Genomic DNA, 14,724 nt, shown 5'->3' with positions numbered 1-14,724 from the left:
TTTCCCCCTTGGATAAACACTGACGCTGGCAGGAGTCGTTTGCAGAAAATTTGTAGAACCAAGACAAACAAAAATAATCAGACTTGATCTGATTCCTTTTGACTTTGGTTCTGATGATCTGTCTGTTTTGCATTCACAGTTCACACAGCCAGTTTGCCACCCTGATGCTATAATTGGGTGGGATTGCTGCACTCATGTTCCTAACTAGCTTACTAGGTCATTATCTCTTTAAATGAAGGGACTCTTTGCTGTAATGAGATTTTCTGATTTGATTAAATTAGGTTATCATCAAGAAAAGTCTCCATCATACTTGGAAGGTTGTGGCCTCACTTGAACTTGGTGACAGTGAGCACTACAGTATTTTTCCAGTGGTGACAAAGACCTCTTGCTCTTTTGACAGTGTAGAGAAATTTGTGCTTCCTAAGTGCAAAAGAGCAGCCTCCTGTTAGCCCGCAGTTTTATTTTTGTGGACTTAAAGTTAGATAAGAACCATCTGTGCGTGTGACTCCAATCAGACCTTTGCCCCCCTTTAAACACGATTGGAGACATTTTAAATGGTAAAAAGGAGGGAAAACAGTCTTTCCAATTTCTGCAGTTTAAGACTTTGATTTTGAGTGAATCTTAACCACACGTTTTGTTTTTTTTTAATGCTGTCACCTTGCATTCCAACACACCATGTGTAAATGTAGAAGTAATCTAATAGTTTAACAGCCATAATGAGACATGAGATCACGAGGAGGTTGGCTCTTTTTCCATGTCGGCTCATTTCCCTCAAGTGTAAAGGGTCAAAGGATCACGAGATGGATCTGAACGGGGAATGTTTGGCTTTTTGTGTCCCTAAAAACACAATCATCTGTTGTCTCATACACGTTCCACACAAGTAGCTGTAGGTGCTGTGTGTTGAATTTAGTTAAAATCTGAAACATTTATGAAGAGCCTCAACACGTGCATCGCTTCTCTGCTGCCCTCTAGTCTCCTGAAGACAGTGGTTCATTTTTATAATGCACGAGTGATGCGCCGCCATCATGTGATTTATTACAGGCACATTTGAAGGTCCCTGTTTCCTCTCTACAGTAACAAGGAGGGACATGTACATATTTAGACTCAATTCAGGCTGCTACAACATGTAATGACATTATAGCTAATAAGAATGGTCAGATAACGCAGTTCATCAAAAATGCACATTTGCAGCAAACGTTTTTGGAAGAAAAAAAAAAAAAGCACACCAACTATTCGTGTATATCCGGTTTTATTTTGAAAGTCCCCAACAGGACTGACTAGTTTGTACGAAAGCTGGATGTTTTCCACCCGGAACAGTACAGTAAGTAAACAAACAGCGTTCGGTTAGTAACAGAAAATATGTAACCGAGCAGGGAAGATAATCCGGTGAGGAAGATGGACGATCAGCAGCTCCGGTCCGGAGCAGGAAACCCGGACTGGATGTCTGGATTGCCCGAGGAGCTGCTCGATGTGCCACTGTGGAACTTGGCTATACCCGGTAAAACATAAACTGTGTAAATCGGGCAAGTTCCCGGAAGAATACAATGAAGTTTTTGATTTTTTTTTATCTCCAGGGAGCCACGACAGCATGTCTTTCTGTCTGGACGTGTCCTCCCCGGTGCTGAGGTCAGAGTCCTGCCTCCTCAGGGTTCTGGACCGGCTGTGTCCCTGCTGGACTCGTCCGTGTGTGTACCGCTGGGCCACCACTCAGGTACCCGGGGTCTTAGCGACATACAGGGGTCCGGTATGGGTTCTGCCTCTGTAGGAGGGTTTCTACGTGACATCGATTAATAACAGTCCCACTCATGTGGACGCTCTCACGTGCTGGTCCAAAGGGAACACTTAACTCTTTCTGAAATGCAAAATGCTGCAACCATCAGTAAATGCTCCCTAACAACCTTCAGGCTGTTACACGACTCCAAGTCCGAATAGCAACCCAAGTTGAAGTGACCATAAAATTTATTGAGCTGCTTCCACTCCATTATTGGATTAGATTAGAAAGTCTTGATCAATTAAGTTTGCAGCAGGAGTCAAGACAACCAACATTCGAAATGTACAGTTGACGTCATCAGTTGCAATCAGATTAAGTCCTCAATGTCCAGTAAAGCTATTTTTCTTTAAAAACCCAATTTATTAAAAACTGTCTGCTGATGGGACAGAAGACCTAAAAAGGTCCATTTGGTTTGTCGCTTGGGAAAAATCTCAGTTTTTCAGGAGAGGCGACCCTCTTCAAAACAACTGCATTTCAGCATATCTGTTGAATTCCTCCTTGTGTGTTGTGAAGCAATCCGTCCTGAGTGATCAGTGTGATCTTGGGATTCGGTTCCTCGACCTGCGGATCGCTAGGAAGCCAGCAGGCGGCAGCAAACTCTTCTTCGCTCACGGCATCTACACGCTGACAACTGTCAAAGTACTGCAACTACACACCGTCTGAAGGTTGAACTGAATTTATGTTGCATGTATTATTATATGTAAGTGTGTGTGTGTGTGTGTGTGTGTAGGATGCACTGGAAGAACTGGCTACCTGGTTGGACACTCATCCTAAAGAAATCGTTATACTTTGTTGCTCACACTTCAGTTCGCTGACTCAGGAAGACCACACTCACCTGGTGGACTTCATCTTAAGGCTCTATGGAAACAAACTCTGCTCCTCACAGGTAATTTAGTGACTGGACCACTTTCAAACATCTGCTCATGGCTCAAACTGAGGACTTGCATCACACCCTTCTTTGTATCATGAAAAATTCATATTTTTTTGACTGCTTTGTTTTTGAATTTAGAAGAAATTATATGTGCCTGTATTCAGGAGAGTCCCACCCTGCGCTCCTGTTGGTCCAGAGGGCAGCAGGTCATCGTTTCCTATGACAACCAGCAGATGGCGCTGCATCACCCTGAGCTATGGGCAGAGATACCATACTGGTACATGCACAAATCCTATTTTTAATGGCCGTTTTGAATTTCAAACAACCAAAAATATTATTTTGTAACTTTATTTCTTTGATATAGTTTATTCTTAATTAAAATTTAATGAAGTCTTTTTTCCCCAATTTAAATAACATTTGGTGCATAATTTGATGCGTTTTAAAAATCTTAACTTGTTTCATCCAAGGTTGTGCTTCACCTGGTGGTGAAAACTTGGTATTACAATTTAATAATATAAAATGGCCTCTAAATTAGTTTCCACAGTAGTCACTGCCTTTTTTGAATGGATTAAATTAAAATCAATTAAGTTGCTGGTCTCATGTTTTGTTCCTTTGCCCAGGTATGCTGACAGCACCGACCCCAAGAAGGTGGTCGCTTACCTGGAAGAGCAGAAGCGCAGAGGTAGACCAGGTGGGCTCATTTAGTTCTTATTTTGCAGTGTTTATTTTAAGTAACTTTTTCTAACAATGTCTCATCTTGTTTTGCAGCTGGCTTTTACGTCAGTGGTCTGAACCTGACAGAAAACGTTCCCTACGTTCTCCTCCATCCCCACCAGAACATGAGGAAGATAACGATGAAGGCCTTGTCTTTGCTGCTGGGCTGGGCGGGGGAGCAGCGTCCGGGACCCGAGCAGGGCGGCGTCAACATCGTCTGCTGCGACTTTGTAGGCGTCCAACAATTCTGCTCGCTTGTGATCGGCCTGAACTACAAACTGCTGGGTGGAGCCCTTTCATCAAGGAGCATCGTTCTCAGAGCTGACTAGCTGTTACCATAGCAACCAGACTGCATCCCGCAGACAGACTTCACTGTGCGTTGCACCCGCCCGAAAAAAAACTCATATCAAGCCAAAAAGAGGTTTTAGGAGGAGGATACCTTCTGTACATTTGACTTGCATCTGTACGTCTCGCTCAGTTTCATGATGACTTCAACACATCGTTCTGACGTATGCACGTCTGAGAAAATGTCCTGCTTCTCTCTGGATTTGTTTCCTCACTTTCTTGACTTAGTCTCAACCACTAATGCTCAACACAATGATGTTCATGCTGTAAGTTATGGTCCCACTTAGTGTCATACAGACAATCCAATCATCAAACCAGGGAGTCCACATTTTATAGTCTGATGAAGCATTTTTAAGTATTCACACTTTGTATAAATACACAAGTCTGTTTTGACTGATGAGTGAAAGTTTGTCATTTTAACTCCACCCAGTGTTTTTGTTTGCGCGAGTATGTCCTAGCACAAGGACACTGATGAATCCAGCGACAAGAATCCAAAACCAGGGAAGAGTGGTTTGGTGAATGTGCAGTTGAAGGTGTAAATGTGGACCAGCATGTCAGCCGAGACTCCATAGTAGGACAGTGTTCCAGCTGCCCAGTCCAGAAACACGGCAACTCTGCGAGAGTCGTTAGTGGGAGGCGTGAGAAGAGCTGTTCGCACATTATTGTGCCAGGCGTAGTAGCATTTGTCAGTGAGCTCCAGGCTCCATGACTTTGAATTCCACCCCAGCCTGCTGCCGTCACGAGCTCCCCTCCGTCTGATCCCAAAGTAAGTAACTCCGATGTCAATGCCGTGCTCCCAGTCCACCTCCCAGTAACAGCGGCCAGTCAGCCCAGTCGTACATAGCAGCTGATAGCACCAGTCAAATCTGTCTGGGTGATCAGGGTATGGGTGCTTGTCTATCGACAGCGTGACTTTCCTGTGGTCCTCAGACAGCACGACGTTTTTGTGAGCCGTGTTTGGGTCCAGCGTGAGTTCACAGGCGTCTGATTACATTAAAATGAACGTAAGCGCAGGTGATTTGTGATGGAATGGAGAATTAAATTTACTTAAACTTACATTTTTTCAGACCAGATTTCATCCGAAGCACACCACTGTGGTCAACGCTGGAGGAAACAGACAAGCAGGGAGACCATTAACCGTCACAACCATTTCCTTGAGTACTACTTCTATTCATAGTTCGCCGTACCTGAGTGTGTCCAGTCTCCAGAGAGTTTTCTTCTGTGCAGGCGAGAGCAGAAAGCTGCCGGTGTGGTTGTAGCTCAGGTCCAGCTCTCTCAGATGGGAGGGGTTGATTTTCAGAGCTGAGACCAGAGACATGCAGCCTTCCTGGGTGACCAGGCAGCCTGACACCCTGCACAAACATGGACTGCTTGTTGAAAGAGCTTAAAACCCACAGGTCCCAAGTCCATACTGACAGTGATGATTCAGAGGAGGAGCACAGCAAGACCAAGAAATAGATCCACCAACCTGAGAGTCTCCAGTTTACAGTTTTTACTTCCAAGTCCCTCAGAGAGCAGCTTTACTCCTGAATCCTGGAGGTCGTTGTTGCTCAGATCCAACACCATCAGTGTGGACGTCTGTAAGCTGAGAACGGCTGAGAACTCCTGGCAGCATTTCTCAGACAGCCCTGTTTGACTCAGCCTGAAAATTAAAAAAAAAAAAAAAAAGACCACATGAAACCTGAACATGTCAAAATTTACCCGCATAATTCACTAAAGTTAATGACAACCTACATGGTTAAATACAACAAACGTGGATGAAAGTAAACTGATAGTCACCGGAAGAAATCTTTCTCAGTGGATCCTAACTGAGCTACATATATTTAACTATTCAGGTATTTGTGAAACAAATTTCCACGACATTTAACAGAGGGTTCGTGCTCCGAGGACAATCCTGCATTTCTAGATCTGTCTTAAGTTTTCCAGCACTAAGGTGAACAGCAGAACTGATATCATTTAACATGTGGCATAGCTGCCGAATTCTGTATCTCAAATAAATGTTACTCAATCATGTTTTGATCTGACCTGAGAGCCTCCAGGCTGCAGGATGGGCTCTTGAGTCCAGCAGCAAGCAGCTTCGCTCCAGCATCCCAAAGATCGTTGTTACTCAGATCCAGGTCTTTGAGACGGGAGGACGGGAGGCAGAGAACTGACGCCAGAGATCCACAGCTATTCTCCGATAGTTTACAGCCCCTTAGCCTGAGGGATTCCATTCAGCAGTAAACGAAGGATAAATCTCATGCTACTTTTGCGTGTTGATTTTTAGAAGTGAGCTTTAAGGTTTCTTATCATAAACATTGCATAAAAAAGAGTAATATTAGCGGTATTCATAAAAGCAGCGTTAGTAATGAACTCGTCAGTAAAGACAATGCAACAGTAGGTGATTCACAATGTGATGTCACGTGCAGTTGCATTCTAGAAAGATTTAAAAACGTTAACTTAAATGTTAAATATATACATAAAAACATCCTCTGAAGTCACAGACACAGGAGTTCTCATTTTGACTGACCAAAACTGTTGTATATTATTGTACAAACCCTTACCCAAGAGTCTCCAGTGTGCAATGTGGACTCGTCAGACCAGCAAGCAGCCGCGTCACTCCTGAATCCTGCAGGTCATTGTTACTGAGGTCCAGTTCTTTCAGACCTGAAGAGCTGAGAGCTGATGAGATTTCTAGGCAGCAGTTCTCCGTCAGATTGGTTTGATTCAATCTGGAAGGAAAGATTTGACATTGAAGGAGGAACCAGAACAATAAATAATCCAAACATCATTCCAACTCAAGTGGATGCCCACACTAGAACCACAGCAATGAGAGAAACAATACAGGGACGGTCAAAATCCATCCAAGTCTGCAGGACGGCTCATCTCAAGTGAACCACTTCACAAGTCGCCACCGTGTTGAAGAGAGGGAGCTGAAACTGATCCGTTTACAGAACATCCTTTGTGGTGTTGGTGGCTCTTCCCTCCAGCAAGTCTTACCTGAGTGTTTGGAGAGGACAGCATGGATCTGCCAGACCAGCAGAGATCAGTTTCACTCCTGAATCCTGCAGGTCATTGTTACTCAAGTCCAGATCTCTCAGATTGGAGGACCCGCTGCTCAGACGTGACAACAACTCCTGACCACATTTCTCCGTCAGCCCTGTTCGATTTAAGCTGAAAAGAAACACACACAAAAAAACAGTGTGATGTGAAGTGCAGTGTTTATATCAAAGCTCTGGCAAAGGATTGCAGTGTTCCCACCTCAGACATTCCAGTCCAGTAGAGAATAGAGCCACTCCTGAATCCAGCAGGCCATTGTTACTCAGGTCCAGTTCTCTCAGACTGGAACCGAGACCTGGTGCCAAAGTAATCCGATTTTGCTCTGACAGGTTACAGCCACTCAGCCTGCAGATACAAAACACATGTTATAAGAGCCACTCCTCCAGTTGTCTTGCTGGAGCACCAAGTCCTCACCTGAGTGCCTCCAGGTTGCAGTGTGAACTCTCCAATCCTGCAAAGAGCCGCTTCACTCCTGAGTCGTGGAGGTCATTGTAACTCAAGTCCAGGTCCTTCAGCCTGGAGGTCCTGATGCTCAGAAGCGCTGACAACTCCTGACAGCATGTCTCTGTCAGGTTGTTTTCATTTAACCTGGTAGGAGAAAGACGAGAGTGACATTTGTTATGTCATGTCTGAACATTCAAAGATGGTATTTTGCTGATCCAACTATTCGACCCTCCTCCCTCAGATGTGATCTCATGTCATAATTACCATCTCCACAAGAGGGCATCTTCTGCCTCTCCATTCTATATCAAAGCAGTTGACGGGACCCTTAACAGTAAACCTAAATCAAAGTGCTGTATTCAAGTATATCTGAGATGAGCATCTCTAACCTCAGCGTCTCCAGTTGACACTGTGGGTTCTCCAGTCCAGCAGCCAGCAGCTTCACGCCGGCGTCCTGCAGGTCATTGTTGCTGAGATCCATGTCTCTCAGACTGGACGAGCCGAGAATAGAGGCAAGACCTTCACAACTTCTCTCTGACAGGTTACAGCCACTTAGCCTGGAGAAGATGCAGGTGGAAAGCTAGCATTTCTTCAAACTGGAGTGGACACCAAGTTTCTGTAACTGTCCCTTATAAATTCCAAGTATAAGGCTTGTTTACCAGCTGAAAATTGTAACTTCAATATTCTGTTACATCAACATTCCTGACATCAAGTACAACTGAATATGCTTTCACACACGAATGGTGAAGGAAAGAGCTCCTGCCTCCTCTCCTCCTCCATCAACACCTAGTGGGCACCGCCTCCTGAGCGCTGACGTTTGCTGCTGTGGATTTCTGATAGAACGCATGCAGGTACATGGAAAAAAGGTGTCGAGGAGACTCGCTTCAACCATTCTCAGACACTTGAACCTTAACTAAATTGCACCTTGTAAAAAATCTTGAGAAACAAGCTTGCAAGCTGCCCATGCAATTATTGTTTTATTGTTAGCATTGAAAATTTTCAATGAACTCACAGTGACTTGTTGGAGGCTTTAACCACTGGCAGCAGCCTCAGGAGACCCTCCTCAGAAGCTGCATATTTCCTGAGGTCGAACACATCCAGCTCTTTTTCGGATGACAGCAGGATGAAGACCAGCGCCGACCACTGAGCAGGAGACAGCTGTTGTGTTTGGAGACTCCCAGAGTTCACATACTGCTGGATCGCCTCCACCAGATTACCTTCTTTCAGTTCATTCAGACAGTGGAAGAGATTGATGCTTTTCTCTGCTGACAGACTTTTACTGATCAGGCTTTTAATGTACTGGACTGTTTCCCGGTTACTCTGCCAGCTACTTCCTGTCTGAATTATCAGGCCTCGGATGAGAGTTTGATTGGTCTGAAGTGAAAGACCCAGAAGGAATCGAAGAAACAGATCCAAATGACCGGTCGCACTTTGTAAGGCAACATTTACAGCACTTTGGTAGAGATGTGCCGCTTTGGACTTGTCTGTTAACATTTTGGACCACCAAGGTTTTGTGTGCAGGAGGTTGACACCAAAGTTGGTGAAAGTTAGAAAGACGTATAGAGCAGCTAGAAACTCCTGAATACTGAGATGAACAAAGCAGAAGACCCTCTCTTCATACAGCCCTTTCTCCTCTTTGAAGATCTGCGTGAACACTCCCGAGTACACCGACGCTGCGGTGACATCGAGGCCGCACTCCTTCAGGTCGGATTCATAGAAGATCAGGTTGCCTTTCTGTAGCTGCTCAAAAGCCAGTTTTCCCAGAGATAAAATCATCTCCCTGTTCCCCGGATTCCAGTGTAGATCCGTCTCAGTGTCAGCATGATACTTGATGTTCCACAGTTTGGCTTGAACCAACAGGAAGTGGATGTACATCTCAGTCAGGGTCTTGGGCAGCTCTTTTCTTTGGCTGCGTTTTAGCACGTCTTCAAGAACCGCCGCTGTGATCCAGCAGAAGATGGGGATGTGGCACATGACGTAGAGGCTGCGAGACGTCTTGATATGGGAGATGATGGCACTGGCCAGCTCCTCAACTTTGAATCTCTTCCTGAAGTACTCCTCCTTCTGGAGGTCAGTGAACCCTCTCACCTCTGTTTCCACATCCACACACTCAAGAGGAATTCGATTGGCTGCTCCAGGTCGTGTGGTTATCCAGAGGTAAGCACAGGGCAGCAGGTCCCCCCTGATGAGGTTTGTCAGCAGCACGTCCACTAAGGCGGTTTCAGTGATGTCAGTTAGTGTCTCACTGTTGAAGTCCAGAGGAAGTCTACACTCATCCAGACCATCAAAGATGAACACAACCTGGAACGCTTCAAAGCTGTAGATGCCCGCTTCCTTTGTCTCGCCAAAAAGGTGATGAATGAGTTTCACCAAGCTGTATTTCCTTCCTCTCAGCAGATTCAGCTCTCTAAACGTGAACGGAAATATGAACTGGATGTCCTTGTTGGAATTACCTTCAGCCCAGTCCAGCGTAAACTTCTGCGTTAAAACAGTTTTGCCAATGCCGGCCACTCCCTTCGTCAGCACCGTCCTGACTGGTCCATCTCTTCCTGGGATGGGCTGGAAGATATTCTCGCATTTGATTGTTGTTTCTGGTCTGGCGGGTTTCCTGGCAGCTGTTTCAATCTGTCTGACCTCATGTTCTTCGTCGAGCCCTCCAGTCCCTCCCTCTGTGATATACAGCTCCGTGTAGATCTCATTCAGAAGTGTTGGGTTTCCTGTTTTAGTAATGCCCTCGTGCATACACTGGAACTTCTGCTTCAGTCTTGATTTGAGTTTACCCTTGCAGACGGTGGGAGACTCTACAGGAAAGACAAAAAGGTGTGGATGTAGCAGTGAATATATCCTACGTATACTGTATGTCCTGCTCTAATAATCCTCTTACTGTTTTGAAGACAGTCCGCCAGCTCATCCTGGTTAACTCTTCTCAGGAAGTACAGTGCGATTTTTAGAAATGCCTCTCTGCTGTCTCTCCTGTCCCTGTCGTCTTCACCATCCATCACCTCCTCATCGGAGTGCTCAGAACTCACATGCCTCCGCAGCCTCTTTAGCTCCGCCCTCACAAAAGTGACTAGGTTGTCCTCAAGTCGCTGAAAAACAATCACGGAAAAGGACTCCGTCACACAGAAGCTGCTGGAAGATGAGAGAAAGATGAAACATCTTATGGCTGCTGTAGTTACGGCTGTGTTTACACACCATGAATATCGTGTCCAAATCTGTAGCGGATTGGCCACTGCAAACCTCTGATGTTAGCATTCTGCAGAGCAAAGCACATCTAAGCGTTATGTCCTCTTGATTTCAGGACCAGGCTTTGACCAGAGGTATGCAAACAAAGGCAAAATATGTAGAAACAATATCACAATGGAGTTTCTAACAATTAAAATGTCCCTCTCCTCTAAGGACGCTCTCCAAGCCAAAAAAAAAGAATCACATTTCCATCAAAATGTACTGCAAATTATAAACAATTTTACAACAAAAAAACATTTAAAAAAAAGGACATTTGAGGGTTTCAATCCAACTACTACTGTTGTGTGAACATCTCCCCCCTCTTAAAGAGCCACACACGCCATTTAATTTCCATTCTGGATTCTTTAAATTTATTAAGATCCCCATTAAGTGCCAATTCAACGGTAGATAATCTTGACGGCATCTGCAGTACAGAGCACTGAAGGGTGTTTCTAGGTAGTCTGGGGGCCCCCAGCCTCCAATCTGAACAGTCACTACCAAACCCAAAGCTAGAGGCATGGGGGCAGTTCTGGTGAACACACCCATGTCCATCTATCAAATAGTCCTATAAAGAGATTTGGAAATGGTGGCAAGATCTGGCAAGTGGGAGTGAGAAACTGAGAAGAGGTATGGCATGTCCACCATCTTCCGCAGGGCGCATCTCAAAGAACCATCTTCTATATAAATGGTGGATTGTTCCTTTTGGATGGAAACCAAACTCCATGTTTTCCTTTAAAAAAAAAAGAGGGTGACTGGGTGCTTTTCATGGAAACAAAGCTGGACATATACGACTCATCCTGGACTCTCACAGAGACAAATGAGAGTTTCACTCGCAACGATTAATGCTCCCACTGCAGCACTGTATGGTGTCGACTCACTCCATGTCAGAAGTAGGGTGTTCTTTAAAGGTAAAGGGTAGTTCCATTGACTGGGTGCTCTTCAGGGAAAGTATAGGAGAAGCTGGTCTTGGCTGCTGCGGCAGGCTTCTGTAAAACACAATTATATTTAAGACTGCAGGACACAATGAAACTACTCTCATCACTAACTTGTCTTTAACAAGCAGCATCTTTTTGCTGCGGGATCCTAACAAGAGCAAACTGAAAGAAGACCGATGGGTCCGGGTTAAGAGGAACATGGCAACATTTGGGGACTGTTTATTATGCATCGTCCTCAGAGTCACAGAAGATGATGGTGCTGCCATAGGGCGCTAACACCATCCTAGTTAGTTTAGCACTATGAATGCTAGGGGGTGGGAAGTGTGAGCATACATCCGTTAAAGTCATCAAATACGCTTTTCTGAAATATTATCTTTAGCTGCATCAATAAAGTAACGCTTGTGCGTGACATCCACTATCGTAATTTTATAATCCAACCCGGTCAGAGCTACTTGGCGGTCTGGGCGCAGCCACGCAGCAACTTAAACATAAGGCGTTTTCCTTCAAGAAGAAAAAAAGTTAATGCAAGTAGAGACAACAGCAACTTTTCAACTCACTGCTTTTCAGATGACTGACGTCCTTCAAAAACAAAAGGTCTTTCTATTGACTGGTCGCTCTTCATGGACACACAGCTGGGGACAGGGGAGCTGCGTCCCTCCTGCTGCTGCTGCTGCTGCTTCTCCGGGCTTTCGACAAATTATTTAATTAAAAAAAAATTATAAAAAGAGTCGAAGCTAACAATTCAAGAGCAACTCAACTCACCTCTGTGCTTCGCTGTGGCTGTCTTGTTCACCACAGAGACGGCTTTTGGAGGCCAGCCTCCCCTCACCTTCGCCCTCAGCCAGTTCCATGCTTTAATAGATCTTCATCAACCCAACTTGAGAAAGCTAAAGGTTTTAGTCGGCACCCAAGAGACAAAAGATGTTTTTTCAGTCTGTTGATCTGTCAGATATCTGAACATCAGATAACAAACCAGAGATCCAAGGAATGACCACAGAGGCGCGTCGCAATCGCAGGAATTCTCGACTCATCAAACTCAAATTTCACATTTAAGTCTCCTCTTTATTTTATCCCATCCTCAACTTATGAGTCAATGAGTTGTGGTGACGTTTGCAAGGCAGCACATGACCCTGCAACAAGTTCCCTAAAGATATGGCAGTCAGTATGGCGTGGGAGTTCTTACCCAATACGCCCAGTAAGCCATTTTGACGTGCTAATAAGTGGACGTGGAGAACTTTGAAGCTGTTTTTATACAAATGTTAAAGAGAACTTCCACCTAGGACTGCACAACTCAAAATATATCCAGTTGTGATAAGGTGTGGGATTCATCGAGCAACTGTAACTGTCAACACGCCAAAACTTGATGAGGATGATGTACACAATCAACTGTAACACACACACACACACACACACACACACACACACCATTTTAATATGAGAGCTCAATGACTGAACAACCAGGAGATTCACAATTATCATTTACAATGCTCACTTTGATATTTTAGGTGGGGTTTCAAATAGAGACTTCAATCCTTTCCATTGCTGGTCTTGAGGTCACAGTGACCTTGACCTTTGACCACTACTACAAAGTTAATTCATCCTTAAATCCAAGCGGACATCATCAACCAGTTACAGGGAACTCTAATCCAGATTTGAGGGCTCAGGTAAATTTTAGGCCCATGGGGGCCCCGTCATTAACGGACCCAGGATCGGATCCATCCGAGGTCAAACACCGGGCACAAAACAAGAATCTGTATACATTTTATACACACACAAAGAAAATGGGAGGAGATGAAGTCATCTGTGTGTGTTGTTAGTTCAGTTAAAGGCAACTTTATAGTTCTCCACTGTATTTCTTTTGATTGACAGCCTTAGTCAAAAAACAATATTTGCAAAATATATGACATGACACAGAACTTCCTAACAGTTCGGCAAATCTCATTAGGCCACCTTTAAAAACATCAGTTGATTTTTCTTTGACAACAAACACCGTAAATAATAAAAGGAATAGAGAAAATAAATACCTTTCCCTGCTGAAAATGAACTGCGTCACGTCAAAGAGAAAGTAACCTCAAGCCGTTTTAAGGAAGTCCGTGGAAGACTAAAATGGAGAGGAAAGGAGCGTGAGACGTGCGGGAAGTGCCGCACCCTGTCAGATAGGACAGTCACTCCGACTATCCGTTACTTTCAACCGAGAAACTCCGGCGACACGCTCGGCCACACCGGCAGAGTCCAAGCTACGGCAACCCTGAGTACGCCTGGAAGACTGAGATCTGACCTCCTTGTAGTGACGTCACCCAATTAGTTGAAAAAAATACGAACACCTGGTGGCAGAGCTGACGTGCACTGGACGTGAAACATTAACCTGTATTACAGGACTTAATGTGATCCTTAGGATTATTTCTGACTGTATCCCACCATGATACTAAGGAATACATGGGTATTATTCCATATTTTTTAATTTTCTTGACCCCTAACATGACTCAATAAGCAAAGAATCCCAATTCAAAGTGGTGTTGCTCAAGATGGACATTTATTTTAATTGATTAAAAGCCTTTCCCCAGCATCTTAACACCAGCAATGTCCCTGATTTGACCCTCAAAATAGAAGCATAGAAGGTTTTTAAAGTGTTTTCGTTTTCTTTTTTTTTTTAGTTTGGCAATTGCCTGGCAACTATTTTAGAACTCTAAACACTACATGGAAGATGACACCAGGAGAACATCCATGAGGTTCCACCTGATGGACACAGGAGCTGCATCTGGAGCCTGAGAAGCCCCGCCCCTTAACCTAAAGGATGACATCACATCTATAACTGCAGCTTTTTCAGAAACCTTCGGAACTATCTGAAGTGAGTTTGTAATTCTTTTTGCACTTAAAGGGGAATATTTAACAGTTACCAGTGTTGATTGCAAAACTAGGACAATTTGATTCATCCACATCTCAGAAATATAGATTTTTTTGAGTCAGGAATATTGGCTTAAATAAAGTTTTGTGGGGGTTTTTTTTGTGAAAAATTTCACATCAGAGTTGATAGGATAACAGTCAAAAGTACATGTACTATTTATAGTTGTTATTCTAGTGTAAGAAAAGTATTTCTACCCAATAACTGCCAATGGACGATCATTCCAATTTGTTCAATTACGCATTTCTACACACTCACGAGCCCCCTGCTGTTTGTGTTCCTCAAATTTTGAGAAGGAATGACACCTCCTACCGAGAATGATCAACTGGAGTCTCATTTTAGTGAACTGATCCTTAAAAATATCATTGTAGGCAGTGACAGGTGAGTGCAAAAGTTCTGGCTCAAAGCGAAAGTTGCATCATCAGCACCAGAAAACTTAAAAGATCCAGACACAGAAGGACGAAACTCACAATTTCCACAC

The 14,724-nt window shown here is 44.2% G+C and overlaps 2 protein-coding genes across 3 annotated transcripts; one reads left to right on the top strand and one right to left on the bottom strand.

Moving 5' to 3' along the window:
• Positions 1-1,250: 1,250 nt before the first annotated feature.
• On the top strand, positions 1,251-4,147 carry LOC147272822 (PI-PLC X domain-containing protein 1-like). Of its 2 annotated transcripts, XM_086202179.1 has the most exons (7): positions 1,251-1,498; positions 1,575-1,711; positions 2,285-2,410; positions 2,502-2,657; positions 2,807-2,919; positions 3,263-3,333; positions 3,411-4,144. In XM_086202179.1, exons 1-7 carry the CDS (start codon positions 1,396-1,398, stop codon positions 3,683-3,685), a joined length of 981 nt encoding a protein of 326 aa, XP_086058305.1. In that variant the 5' UTR covers positions 1,251-1,395; the 3' UTR covers positions 3,686-4,144. The 2 variants fall into 2 exon arrangements, with proteins under 2 accessions (XP_086058305.1, XP_086058296.1); XM_086202170.1 differs by having other exon boundaries at positions 1,383-1,711; positions 3,411-4,147.
• Positions 2,463-13,628, bottom strand: LOC147272821 (NACHT, LRR and PYD domains-containing protein 3-like). The gene is made up of 17 exons (XM_086202159.1): positions 13,366-13,628; positions 12,104-12,228; positions 11,899-12,027; positions 11,285-11,392; positions 10,377-10,437; positions 10,066-10,270; positions 8,194-9,982; positions 7,571-7,738; positions 7,155-7,328; positions 6,942-7,085; positions 6,681-6,854; positions 6,245-6,412; positions 5,727-5,900; positions 5,170-5,343; positions 4,889-5,053; positions 4,759-4,805; positions 2,463-4,685 (listed from the first exon to the last, which is right to left on the bottom strand). Exons 2-17 carry the CDS (start codon positions 12,190-12,192, stop codon positions 4,156-4,158), a joined length of 4,299 nt encoding a protein of 1,432 aa, XP_086058285.1. The 5' UTR covers positions 12,193-12,228; positions 13,366-13,628; the 3' UTR covers positions 2,463-4,155.
• Between the last annotated feature and the right edge of the window lie 1,096 nt (positions 13,629-14,724).

This window comes from Aulostomus chinensis, chromosome 1, assembly GCF_037954235.1.
Source record: "Aulostomus chinensis isolate RoL2024-O1b breed Wild chromosome 1, RoL_Achi_v1.0, whole genome shotgun sequence".
Lineage (NCBI taxonomy): Eukaryota > Metazoa > Chordata > Actinopteri > Syngnathiformes > Aulostomidae > Aulostomus > Aulostomus chinensis.
Note: the sequence above shows the minus strand (reverse complement) of the source record. Positions and strands in the feature narration are given on the sequence as shown.